The following is a 13,293-nucleotide window of genomic DNA, read 5'->3' as shown; positions in this document are numbered from 1 at the left end:
CTCTTCCATGGTTGGCACACTGTCGTCCATTGGTTGGTTGGCCAACTGTACACAATCTTCTGTTGGCCTAACGTTGCAAATAATTGTTGGCATAACGATTTGCAGTACCGGCAAAATCACCGTTGGCCAAACAACTATGGTCGGTTGGCCCAACCATTTGCCAACCCAAAATGCTACTTGGGTCATAAGTTACACGCACTTTCTATTAATAAGATTATTTTCAATAGAACCAGTGAAAAATCAAATAACAATAAATTCAGGTAAGCTTATTAACTTGGTCTGAATACACAGTATGACGTGATAAAAATCAACTGACATTTTTTTAAAAATATTATTTTGTTTGCTCAGTATTTAATAAAAGAAATATTAATTCCGTATCGTTAAAATTTAGGTCGGCATAAACATGAAAACATTGGGAAGTATCGAACGTGAAAACACATCGATAGCAACCGAAATCCCCGCCAAGTGTGAACGACATGTAATCGATTTCTCCAGGCGGCTGCTGAGTTCTCTAAAATTCCAAGATTAGACCTTCAAAAATCATAATATATACCTTTCACGAACCACAACATTCAAGCGTTTATTCAGGTTGTCTGTACGACAGGTTTTTGTTCTTGGCTACTTTCATTGTGAACGTCACTAAGTCCTTCTTTAACCTCTGTGCAGCACTCCTACATACAACAATTACTTATAAAATTCCCACCGCAACTTTTACTCACAGGATGATGAATTGCAGCTGTATAACGCTATTCTACCTGAGAAAAGCAAATTATATTACATGGATAACATTCGGCGGCTTTGAATACAATCTTCATGATTTCACGCTCGCTACACCACAATGATTGAGTGGCAGAAACTGTCTATCGATGTTGGTGATGAGCAGCATTTAATAATCAACTTTGTTTTATCTCCGTGTTGTCTTATCACGTGGTTCTCCTTTGGTGACTTAATGGAAGTTGAAAAGAAATAGTCCTGGTATTTCAAAACTTCTTGCCTACTAATGTTCCTTGAACATTTTTTTCTTCCAATATTTCGAATGTTATACTCGGGCATTCATTCTCAGAAGCGCACAATGGCTTAAATCCTTTTTTTTCAATAAGATGATATTATTATTATTATTATTATTATTATTATTATTATTATTATTATTATTATTATTATTATTATTATTATTATTATTATTATTATTATTATTTGTATTAACAGGTGCTGCGGTGGCTCAGTGATACGGCGCTCACTTCTTGTGCGTGGAGTCTCTGGCTGGATCCCAGCTCACGCCAAATGGGCCTTGTGGTGGACAAACACCGTGTGTGTGTGTATTTCCTCTTCATTTTTCCCACTTCTTCCCACTTTCATTCTTTTTCATCATCAGTGACTCCCTTAGACTCGGTGCATAATCTTATGACGTAGAACTAGAAATTTTAATTCATTTCATTTTTTGCATCAGCAATAGTAATTTAAGAATATTAGGGAATTTTATCGGTACTTGTGGCCATTTGCCATTCCTAATACATTGTAATTTACTCTTGTCATTATATTGTATACAACAACACTGTATACAGTAAGTGGATTCTTTCTTATTCAGAACGTCCTCTTTAATCAGTTCTAATCATTCACCAGACATCTGATTTAAATAGAAGAATGCACAATGCAGCTATGTTACACTATTATTCTATTTTTTGCATCGAAACCTCAAAATTTTAATTCATGTATTCAGAACGTGTTATGTACATCTAAAACTATAATTGTCTAATAAAGTATTTAAGCTATTTTTTTTATTTTTGTTGATATAATTACTAACGATACCATTTTAATCTCTATTTGAGATTTCCTTTGTCGGTGTTCATTTTTGTACTTTTGGTTCTATGTAATATGCTTCAAATTAGTGGAGTTAAAATTATTTCAATAATTACTAGAACATTCATTATTAGAATAATTTCTCTGTTGATATTCGACTACCAGAGTATTAGTTTTCCATATTCGAGCAATTATTCGAATAATTATCCATTATTCGAATAATTGTTGGGATAATTATCCATTATTCGAATAATTGTTTGGATAATTATACATTATTCGAATAATTGTTTGGATAATTATTCATTATTCGAATAATTGTTTGGATAATTATCCATTATTCGAATAATTGTTTGGATAATTATACATTATTCGAATAATTGTTTGGATAATTATTCATTATTTGAATAATTGAATAATTATCCATTATTCGAATAATCGTTTAGGTAATTATCCATTATTCGAATAATCGTTTAGATAATTATCCATTATTCGAATAATCGTTTAGATAATTATCCATTATTCGAATAATTGTTTGGATAATTATCCTTCAATGGAATAATTCTTCGAACAATTACTTATTATTCGAACAATTGTTCGAATAGTGAATATTGTTCGAATGTTCGAATAACGAGCATTTGAAGAATTTATTATTTGAATGTTCGTATAATGAATTATTCGAATTTTAACACCACTACTCCAAATACATTTATTTCAATATTTGAAGTAGCACGGCGAAGAATTTTCAAATCTAACATCGAACGTTTGGTCACACTATGCTCCTTCTTGAAGGTGCTTTGATAAACCTGAGATAACTTCTTTGTTCTCTTGGAACTCTCTTATATGTTGTTTTAGCCTAGTGCTAATACTTGTTTTAGTCATTTCTATGTACACTCATGCCCAAAATGATCGTCGCATATCTATATCTGTCTTCTTGGAAGAATATAATTTGATAATGATTTTGCAGGGTACTTTTAATACTGATACTGTGTGTATAATCGGGAAATGTATATTTGTAGTAAATTTCATAGGAAAGGAATTATAAATACAAAAATTAGAATAAGTAAAACAAAATGTTGCTAATTAGACAAGAAAGTTTTATTTTCCTTTTATTGTTCTTATTTACTGTTCTTTTGACATGAAATTGCCACATACATGTCTTTGCCGATTGTACACATACTAACACTATAAGAAATACCGGATGAATTCGTTATCAAATTATATTCCTACAACAACATATTTATAAACATGCGACAATAATTTTGGACATGAGTGTGCATAGCTTCGCATGTAAAAGAAATCTAATAAATACCGCTTAAAATATTTTTCTGCGCAAAATCTCTCTTTTATTGGCTTAATGACCTTTCCATATTACTACGGAGTTTTACCGTAACTTTTGTGTTACATTTTTGGGTACATTTTTGAATCTGAACGATAAATTTGGAAAAAGTAGGAAAGAAACCTTATCTGCTTGGTTTCGAACTCTTTTGTATCCCCATTTATCAAGCTTCTAAAAGATTAAGGGCATTTTGTTTCCATCGTTCTAGAGTCATTAGAATATAACCGTTGACAAGATTTAAGTTAGTAATGTGCTTAAATTTATCTATGCAATCTTCATGGGTTGTAACTAATCTATACACCCTAATGGACATGTTTATTCATGTTAGCTATGATCTCGTATAGATGGCCTGATATTTTGTAATCGAAGAAATCACTGGCTAATGGTGTTCTAAAGACCTCTGATTGCAACTTGTTAAAATTTCTGTAAAAAATAAAATAAAAAAAATACTTTTTTTTTCAATTTGTACATGAATTTTATTTTTGAATCTATATGTTCTAACTAGTTCAAAAGAAAATGGAGTTTGTCATCATCCATGTACACTATAAGTGAATCATTAGCATAGAGAAAATATTTACTGTATTTCAACCCTGAATTACCTAGAATGCTAATTTCGTCATTATTAATCACTACGATAGACAATAAAGGACATCCCTTTGTTAATAACAGCTACCTTCAAATTTAAAGGTAGCAGGTAATGGATCAATATTCACCTTCAAATAACCCCGATCGTATACTTTATCCAAAATTTTCTTTCTGTAGTCATCCCTATCAATTAACATGAACTTGTTTCCCTAATCAGCCTTGATATACCAACGATTGTTTTCCTGAAACGATACTTTAAATTCGTTCAAAATTCGTTCAAATTTTGAAATCTCTGATTTTGTTAGTTACAAGTAGTTACAATATAATACATTCGAAATAACATTCGAGATTTACATTCCATTTTGAAATGTTGTTGTTGTATGGCAACTCTTATTCCTAAGGAAGGATAAGAAAATGTTATAATAGTGTAATTTGGCTACATTGTGTAAACTGCGATTTAAATAAGCTTTCTGGTGAATGACTAGAACTACGTTGTGAATAAAGAAGAATCCATTTGCTGAAAAATTACGCATTAGTAGTTAAGTTAGTGCATTAATTTTAAGATATATATGTATATATTGTTTTATATAGTATAATAACAAGAGTAACTTACAATATATGGGAACGGTGAACTTACAATATATTAGAACGTATTATTCTTAAATTATCACCATTGAAAGAAAACAACAATATAAATATCTTATTGTGGAAAAAAACTTGGTCCCCCTTAAGCCATTTGTGGCCCTGAGGATGAGTGTCCGAATGCAACATTCGAAATATTGGAAGAAATATTGTTCGAGGAACATTAATAGGTGAGTGATTTCCAAATATTATAATGTGTTCCATACGTTCGATAAGTACTTGCTCTTAACATCGTCGAGCTTATTATGTACTGCACCAAAATGAAATCACGTTTGAAGATAGATAAGTTGCATGCATCTACTGTACTCTTAGTGAAATCAGCTTCGAATAACGCTCGATCCATCTCAGTATTACTCATCTGATTCTGTTTTCCCTCTGACTTCTGCACTTCCCAGTGGATCACAATAGCTATCAAAAACCTTGCGATACACCTAACAAAAACGTAAAATTGCTAATAAAATATGAGATTTTAAGGCATTACAAGAGGATTATATATATATATATATATATATATATATATATATATATATATATATATATATATATATAAAAAAGAGACAGAGAGAGAGAGAGAGAGAAAACTACATTTACAGTCCTTATTCTAATGTCAAGTTAATAAATCTGAATGGAATCTCCAATGAAATGTGAATTCTTAAGGCGTTAGAATACATTATTTCTGAAAGAAATAGAATATTTAAAATTATCTTTGTACCAAACATAGACTCAGTGATGTTAAATTTTACATCTAATGGGTTAAACTATTAACGAAATAAGTTATCGTTAAAAGAAATACTTTAAAGCAGTTCGTTTTGTAAAAGTAAAGAAACACTCGGTAAAACTCACTTCAATAACCGATTTCACTGAAATTTAAACCAAATTTGGGTCGCAATGTAGAACTTCAAAGTTAAGGATGCCCTAAGAAGACCCTAAGATGCTGGTTCAAAATTCCAAATATCAACGGAGTCTGCAAAATTAAAAATGAAAAGATCATTGGTTGTACTATTATTCTTTTGTGGGTTTGTCAACTGTAAACTTACCAATACAAATATCATGAGATGCTGTTCCACTGTAATTTCGTCAAATAACATATTGTGTTGAGGGCAATATCCAATGTTTTCCCGTATGCTATCAATGTTTTCTTCAATATTATGTCCATTAATAGTTACAGTTCCACTTGTTGGAGAAAGAGATCCTAAAATGGATAAATGTCTACACTAACGTTTAGTCTGAGGTAGAGTAAATTAAAACAATTTGGTTCGTCACTTTTGACTCTCCCATCTCATTTCTTTAGCTTAAACCATATTTGCCTACGACACTAACTTCCTGTTTTCCTCCCACAACTGCATTGAAATCTCCCATTACAATACACATGCACCTCTCTTCTACCTGTCTATAATTTCTTCTATTTCCTCATAATTTTTCTCTTCTTCTTCAGTTGTACGCGAAGTTGTCGGTGTGGATGTCTGTATCACTATTAGATCCTTCTTTTTCCTTTAAGTCTTAACTCCATAACTCTATCATCAACAAATTCTACTTTCACTACCGGTACCCTTTCTTTTAGGTGCTTGACCCGGGTTCGATTCCCGGCGGGAGCTCATGTGGTTCGGATTCCGCGGTAATCAGTAGGTCCACGTCTCATATAGCCTCGCTGCTGAACGGGGCGCTAAACTAAAATCAACTCAACTCTTTTAGGTGCTTATTAAGAAATATTCATACACCATTAAGACCACACTTTTCATTACCTGAGTAAAACGTTTATATCCTAGGCTGTTCAACACCCTATTGCTTTCCCATCTAACTCCACAAACTTCTACCAAATCTAGATTATTTGTTTCAGTTCTTCCTTAAGATTTTCTAATCTACCTCCCTGTAACAGTGTACGTATATTCCACAATCCTGTCTTTCTTTCCCTATCTACACGTATCTTCCCTACATTGTCATTTTCTCGTCTAATAGAGTCCTTCCCAAGCCATCGACCTCCTGGACATCCGAATGGAGGATATTTTACCTCCGTTACTATATTTTGACCTGCGAAAGATAATTGTATATATGTTCTCTTTCTGCTGTCAGCAAACTAGGGAAAGATGGAGTGGTGGTTTTCCGTTCCCTTCCACCCCACATTATCAAAACCCTTAAAGTCACTTTGACAATAATGATAATGATTAATAATGCCCAAGTTGCACTACTAATCACTGTCATTATCGCCAACTTGGCGACTGGAGAACTACTGCCTTCTCCCAGAACACTCTTCGTCTGGCTACATTATTTAGACCAATTCGCTAGGAGTGACCCTTCTGGTGATGAACTACCGCTGATATAGCTCTAAATTTCATTGTAGTAAGCAATCTTCCCCTCCCGACATATAAGTGTCTTGGTAAAGGTGGTGTTTATATTCTATATAAAGTTGTTAAAACAAAATTCCATTATGTAACAAAATAGAAAGCGCAGTTGATTAGACAAATAGTCCTATAAACTATAAATATATTAGTCATATTGACCTTGAAACTATCTTACGTGTCTTTTTTTTTATCTATAATTAAATGGCTGCTGTTCATTATAACTGAAAAGAGGTAATGCATCAAAATAATAAATAAATAAACATTAATATCAAGGAATGCAGCTTCCTTTTGCCAAATTTATTGTGTACCCACGTCCTGCCAGCGATGCAAATACGCTAGTTGTCGCCCGGGACAAGGACTTACCTTAGCGCCTCCTTGATCAAACAAACCAAAATGCTCCCCAAAATATTTGTCCAATTTTGCGCCCTCCCAATCCGGCGCCCGGAGCACAAGTTCCGTTTGCCCCTAGTTATGTCACTGCATCCTGCTCCCTAATAATAATAATAATAATAATAATAATAATAATAATAATAATAATAATAATAAGAAGAAGAAGAAGAAGAAGAAGAAGAAGAAGAAGAAAAAGAAGAAAAATAGAATCAAAATTAAGAACTAACTTCACTAAAAGTAATTAAAAAATACTGTAAACATTATTTCTAACGTTGAACGAAATACGTAATGAAGATGTTAAATTGTTAGTTTAATTATTAATCCTAAGGATCCCCAAAAGAAAAAGAGGAGTCGGATTCTGAAAAAAACGAAGAAATCTTTCAGTTTAACGTTCCACAATTATGTCCTTTAGGCTAAAGGAGACGATGATTAAGGCAAGTGAATGACTATGGAAGAATTGATGGATTGATAATGTGGGAGAAAACGGGAGTACCTCGAGAAAACCCACGGACACGATGTTGTCCACCACAAACTTACTTGACCGGGGATCGAATCAGGACTCTATACACCAGAGGTAAGAACTCTATCACTGAACCGTTGTGTTTTCAGAGGGCTATCCACTATCACAAAAATATTTTTCGAATGAAATTGTTACTAATTTCTTTAATATTTCTATAGCAACTACAGAAATTGCCATAAAAGAAAACACAGAGCTACTTGGTTAACAATATCTGAACTCAATTTGATAACAAAAATTACAATATGTAAGAAACAGGAGATTGTTCTTGATATTCCTAAAATTATAGTTGAGAGAAGTTTTATACAGTATAAAATAATGTATATTTGCAAATTATGTTTAGTTTAATGTACTCAAATGACGAACAGAAATCATTTTCTTGAAGAACTTACCAGTCAAAATGGATAGAGTGGTACTTTTCCCAGCCCCATTGTGGCCAAGCAACACTGTTATTTCTCCTTCGTAGATATTTAATGAAATTCCATCAACAGCAACAACATCTCCTCCACGAGATGTAAATCTCTTTCTTAAATCTTTTATTTTAATTCCTACCTTACGATTGTTGTCCTCTTGTTCGAAATATTTGGAATTTTCGATTACATTACGTAAGTCATGATAATCCGTTGGAAGTTGCTCTCTTAAACGCGAGAAACACTGTGACGAAATATGAATACAGCATTAATCGATAAAAAAATTATATATTAATTGGAAGAAATATAATTCTTTAATACTTAACTACTATATTTAATTTCCATATTTTAAATTCTTACTTAGGAAACAAGATGTTTATTATTTGTTTCTCGTGCGCAATATTACATTACAGTGAAGAGAGAAGTAGAGAGACATGAAATGTGATTGTTAAATATTATTTTATATTTTCTAAACAGAAGTGTAATAAGGTTACTCACAGGAATTCAATATTGAGTTACTTGTTCTAAAATAGTGCGTTTAAGGATTTTCACTACAGCGAAATTAAACTACCGTTAATTTTAAAGTTTTTCTGCAATATCTTCAAAACAAATAAAAATATTCGAGTTGAGTTGATTTTGAGTTTAACGTTCCGTTCAGCAGCGAGGCTATATGAGACGTGGACCTACTGATTAACGTGGAATCCGAACCACATGAGCTCCCGCCGGGAATCGAACTCGGGTCTCAAATAGCAGAAACGTAGTGAACTAGACAATACAATTTTTCATATGAAACCGTAATCACAACTTATCTACCTGTTTTTGATTTGCAACTGTAGATAGATTTAGCAGTTTTTTTGCGGGTTCTGTAAATAGCGGCATACCAAAAGCAGATAGGTGAATTGTGGTAAATGTACCACATGCAAAATCGTATTGTCTAGTTCACTACGTTTCTGCTTTTCGAATATTTCTTATTTATTTTGAAGATATTACAGAAAAACTAAAATTAGCGGTAGTTTAATTTCGCTATAGTGAAGACCCTTTATGTGGCCTCCCTGTAGACGGTCAAGTTGCAACAAACATTTGTAGGGTACTGTTCGTAATTTTGGATGTTCTTCGTATGTAATTGATAATTATTATTAAAAGTCTAATTTAATATTTTTTAAAAAAAAGTACTTGTCTAAAGTATATAATTCATAAAATATTGCTAACATTTTCAGGTATTTTCTATTAAAACTGCCATCTTCAGATGATTAATTTCTGCAATTGACAACATTGAAAACTTACTTCGCTAGTTACTTAATATTTTATTTCCTTTTTCTGATTTTTCAAACGGTGACGACAATCGACATTATCTCTCTTGAAGAAATATGCTTGGTATCTGCTCAATACAGAAGCATAAAACGGCACGTCCTTACAACACTGTAAATGACCTCAACTCCTCATTTATAAAAATTTAGTATGTAAATAATCTGACAAAAATTACCTTTTATGTTGCAAATTACGCATTTACTGTGATTTACTAAAACTGCTCGTTTTATATACGAATTCATTAACTAGTATAAATGTACTCATCTTGTTATATATATATATATATATATATATATATATATATATATATATATATATATATATATATATATATATATATATATATATATATATATATATATATATATATATATATATATATACCACTCGAAAGTTTTCGAACACTCAGGTTTTCGTAAGCATCTACTGCGATCCTGTTATATTGGAACGAGAACTTTACCGGCCTGCATCAGAGATACTCCTCCTATAGCATCAAATTTGACGATAGTTGAATCGAGGTAAAACGTATTGTAGATGACATGTCAAATTATAATTCTTAAAATTAAATCCAAGAAAGACAATTTGACTTAGATATTGCATAGTATAAACAAAAACGTGGAAGGTAAGGCAATATATTAGTTTTGTTTAGACATAGTTGAGTCAATGCAGTGACGAAAATTTCAAAGAGAAAGTAGTTTTCCAAATTTTGCAGTTCTTTATAGCTTCTTGATATGTAAATGTTTAAAACATAAAAAATACCATACTTTGAAAAGTGTTCACGACAATTTCGTATGCTTCATTGTTGCTTATTGAAATAGTAGCGACTACCATTACATATGCGCTCCCACTGAGCGGCAATTGAGCAGAGAAAGATGTATATTAACCGTCGTAAACATTTTTTTCAAAGAATAAAGTTTTAGCTTTTTCAAAGCCAGAATATCTATAAGGTATAATATATGGGAATTTCTGTCACTGCACTCCCTTACTGTATTTACATCGCTCAACAAAACTAACTTGTTGCCTCATCTTGCACAGTTTTGATTATTTTATATAATGTCTATATAAAATATCCTTTCTTGATCTCAGTTTTAATAATTATAATTCGACACATCATCTAGTACCTCTCAGACCTCGACTCAACTGTGATCAAATTTTATGCTTTAGGCAGGAGTACATCTGATGTACGGCGGTAAAGTTCTCGTGCCAAAATAATAGGATCACAGTAGATGCTTACAAAAATCCGGGATGTGCAAAAGCTTTTGAGTGATAGTGTATATATTGCCATATAAACGGAAACTTTATTCTCTTCTTCTCATCTACGAAATAAAAAGTTTTCGTCTGTCATATTATGTCATTTTTTTGTATAGTAAATTATCGTTGTATAGGCTATGGCTCCTGCATGTAAAAGTAGCTAAATTGTAATGCAAACATAATTATAAAAATAATTCTGAACCGTATATTGATATAAGTTTAATAATACATAAAATGTATAGGCCGCTACATGTAGTGATATTTTCACAAACAGTCGTATATGTCAAAAATAAATTAAATTATAAAAATATGCAGAAAATATTTATACATAATATCCTTGTCTTCATGATAATTACATAATTCTTTTATAAATTAATCTTTAAAATGTACAATTATTTTATATACATTTCTTCTTTATTGCTTTAGAACTCCTTCATGGCTAAGCGGTTAGTGTACGCGCCTTTGGCCTGGGTGACTCGGATTCGATTACCGGCAGGAGTTCATGTAGTTCGGATCCCATGTTAAATTGTACGTCTCATATAACCTCGCTGCTGAAAGGAACGCAAAACTCAAAATCAAGTCAAATCAAATCCTTATTGTTGTAACTATAGTTATGTATATTTATTTTGAATTAAATATAAAGGTCATTTATAACAAGTAGATCTATCATTTACATGGTATCAAACGTTTAAAAAGCAATAGATATCACTTTTAGATCACAGAAACTCAAATTAATAGAAACAGTCCATTAAAATAAGAGGTACAATTCAAAAAATAGTTAAAATATTTTTCGGATGCCGATAGCAGAATAAGATAACACAACACTTAAATTATCATTATTAAGATAATGAGGAGAAATGGGAACAAATTAATTCAGAACGCAACAGAAATTATATCAAAATCTGTCCAAACACATTCAATTGTTTAAAATAAACACTGAGTAAATATTGTATTCACGAAGTATTGTGTCATTTTTATTCTTGAACTTATATGTTTGCATAAGCTATCTAGAAGACTGAACTTAGAAATTATTGATGCAAAACGACGTAATTATTAACTATCACATTAATTATTAACCATCACACAAATAAAATCTTATTGATACGATAAACAAAATATTCTAGTATATAATTAACGAAGAATGAAAAACAAAATGTTCAAACTTTGAACAAATTAAAATTAAATGAACAAAAATTAACTGAAACTATCATTGATTTTCTAAAAACCGAAAAACCGGTTTTTGTGCCCACCACTAGTTCAAAGATGACATGTACATCAATCGATAGATCTCTCTGAGCTGAACAAAATGACGTAAATCCTCATGCGTAATTTGCGAAATAATCAACTAAAATTATGCTAAAAAAAATATGTCGTTTGTGGTCAACAACATCAGCTAAATAATACGCCTCCTATTGAAGTGAAATTGGTACTGAAACAGGGGTGTAGCCAGCAGGTTTATGTAGGGGGGCCCGTCGTTTTTCAGGGGGGGCAGCTACAAAGCCAAAAGAAATTATGGTGCAGCTAGTGTTTTTGAGGCTTGAAAAACCGGCAAATTTTTGTTTCCTTCCGGGAAACTAAAAAACACTAGTTTCTAGCTTATTATTATTATTATTATTATTATTATTATTATTATTATTATTATTATTATTATTATTATTATTATTATTATTTGCTTTTTGTCCATAAATTATATTCCAGGTAGTTTTTATTATGTTTAACCAATAATTACTGTCCCGGACCAAACGTTATACCTTTGTGCATAACTATTTTAGTTTAAGCCCTTGCACACAGAACCTATCTACATAAGGCTGATTTTCTTTGAAATTGCACTTATTTTCTTTAAGATTTCCTGACAAAAATTAATTTATTATTAGTTGTGACTAAAAAAAAAAAATAATTATTTTATTAACATCCATGTCTCATTTCCTGTTCTAGGGGCCGTCCACATATTACGTAACGCTATTTTTGACAAGTTTTACCCCGTCCCACCTGCTTGTCACACTTCGTAACGCAAGGCCGAACCCCTCCCCTTTGTTACGTAACACTTTTTGATCTTTGTTTTTTCATTATTTTGATTATTTTAGGGGTTATTACAATAAAAAACTATTTTTAATGGTAGAACTTTTTATTACAAAATGCTTATATTATTGTGAATATATTTGTAGCGTTTTTCGCCAACAAATCAAAGTATTAGAAAATGGTAGACTCGTAATAATCTTTTATCCCCATAAGGTTGTTTAATTAACCATTCCTAATTCTTCAAAACTACTGTTGTTCCCCCAAGGAGATCACATCCATCATTTTAGGTCACTGGTGATTGGCAAGGAGAAAGTACTGCGGAAGATGCAGTTAAAACAGGATTTAAAGAAATAACATCGACCTCTTCTTCCGAGATCCAGGATGCTTCGTGCATTTGAGGTTCGGCAGTGTTAACGATGCAGAGTTCTGTTCCTCGTCGACCACAGATTCGACGTGGCTGCACACGTGAAGAAACAGGGACATCTCGTTTGTAAACAAGCTTTCGAGCATCTTTGGACTTCGGACTTCAGTTTACCACTTTACAAATTCTTTTTTTCCTAAATCAGTACGAGAATGCGAATAAACTCGATTTCTTCAGAAATATTCAAATCCAAAAATAATAATAAAAAAGTAGTACGACATTAATATCCGACGAATTAGATTTTTAATATCTTTAGGTCTGCAAATTGTGCGTGTTCC

The 13,293-nt window shown here is 31.9% G+C and overlaps 1 protein-coding gene across 2 annotated transcripts in view; it reads right to left on the bottom strand.

The window, feature by feature from the left end:
- LOC145694714 (phospholipid-transporting ATPase ABCA3-like) overlaps positions 1 to 13,293 on the bottom strand; it is a 187,752-nt gene that overhangs the window by 78,010 nt on the left and 96,449 nt on the right. For both annotated transcript variants that reach the window (XM_081771243.1, XM_081771244.1), the window contains exons 9-10: positions 7,999 to 8,260; positions 5,398 to 5,552 (exon numbers count right to left, since the gene is read on the bottom strand). In XM_081771243.1, coding sequence (XP_081627369.1) covers positions 5,398 to 5,552; positions 7,999 to 8,260 — 417 coding nt within the window. The remainder of the gene's footprint in view (positions 1 to 5,397; positions 5,553 to 7,998; positions 8,261 to 13,293) is intronic.

Source organism: Thermobia domestica, chromosome 9, assembly GCF_964235325.1.
Source record: "Thermobia domestica chromosome 9, izTheDome1.hap1.1, whole genome shotgun sequence".
Lineage (NCBI taxonomy): Eukaryota > Metazoa > Arthropoda > Insecta > Zygentoma > Lepismatidae > Thermobia > Thermobia domestica.
Note: the sequence above shows the minus strand (reverse complement) of the source record. Positions and strands in the feature narration are given on the sequence as shown.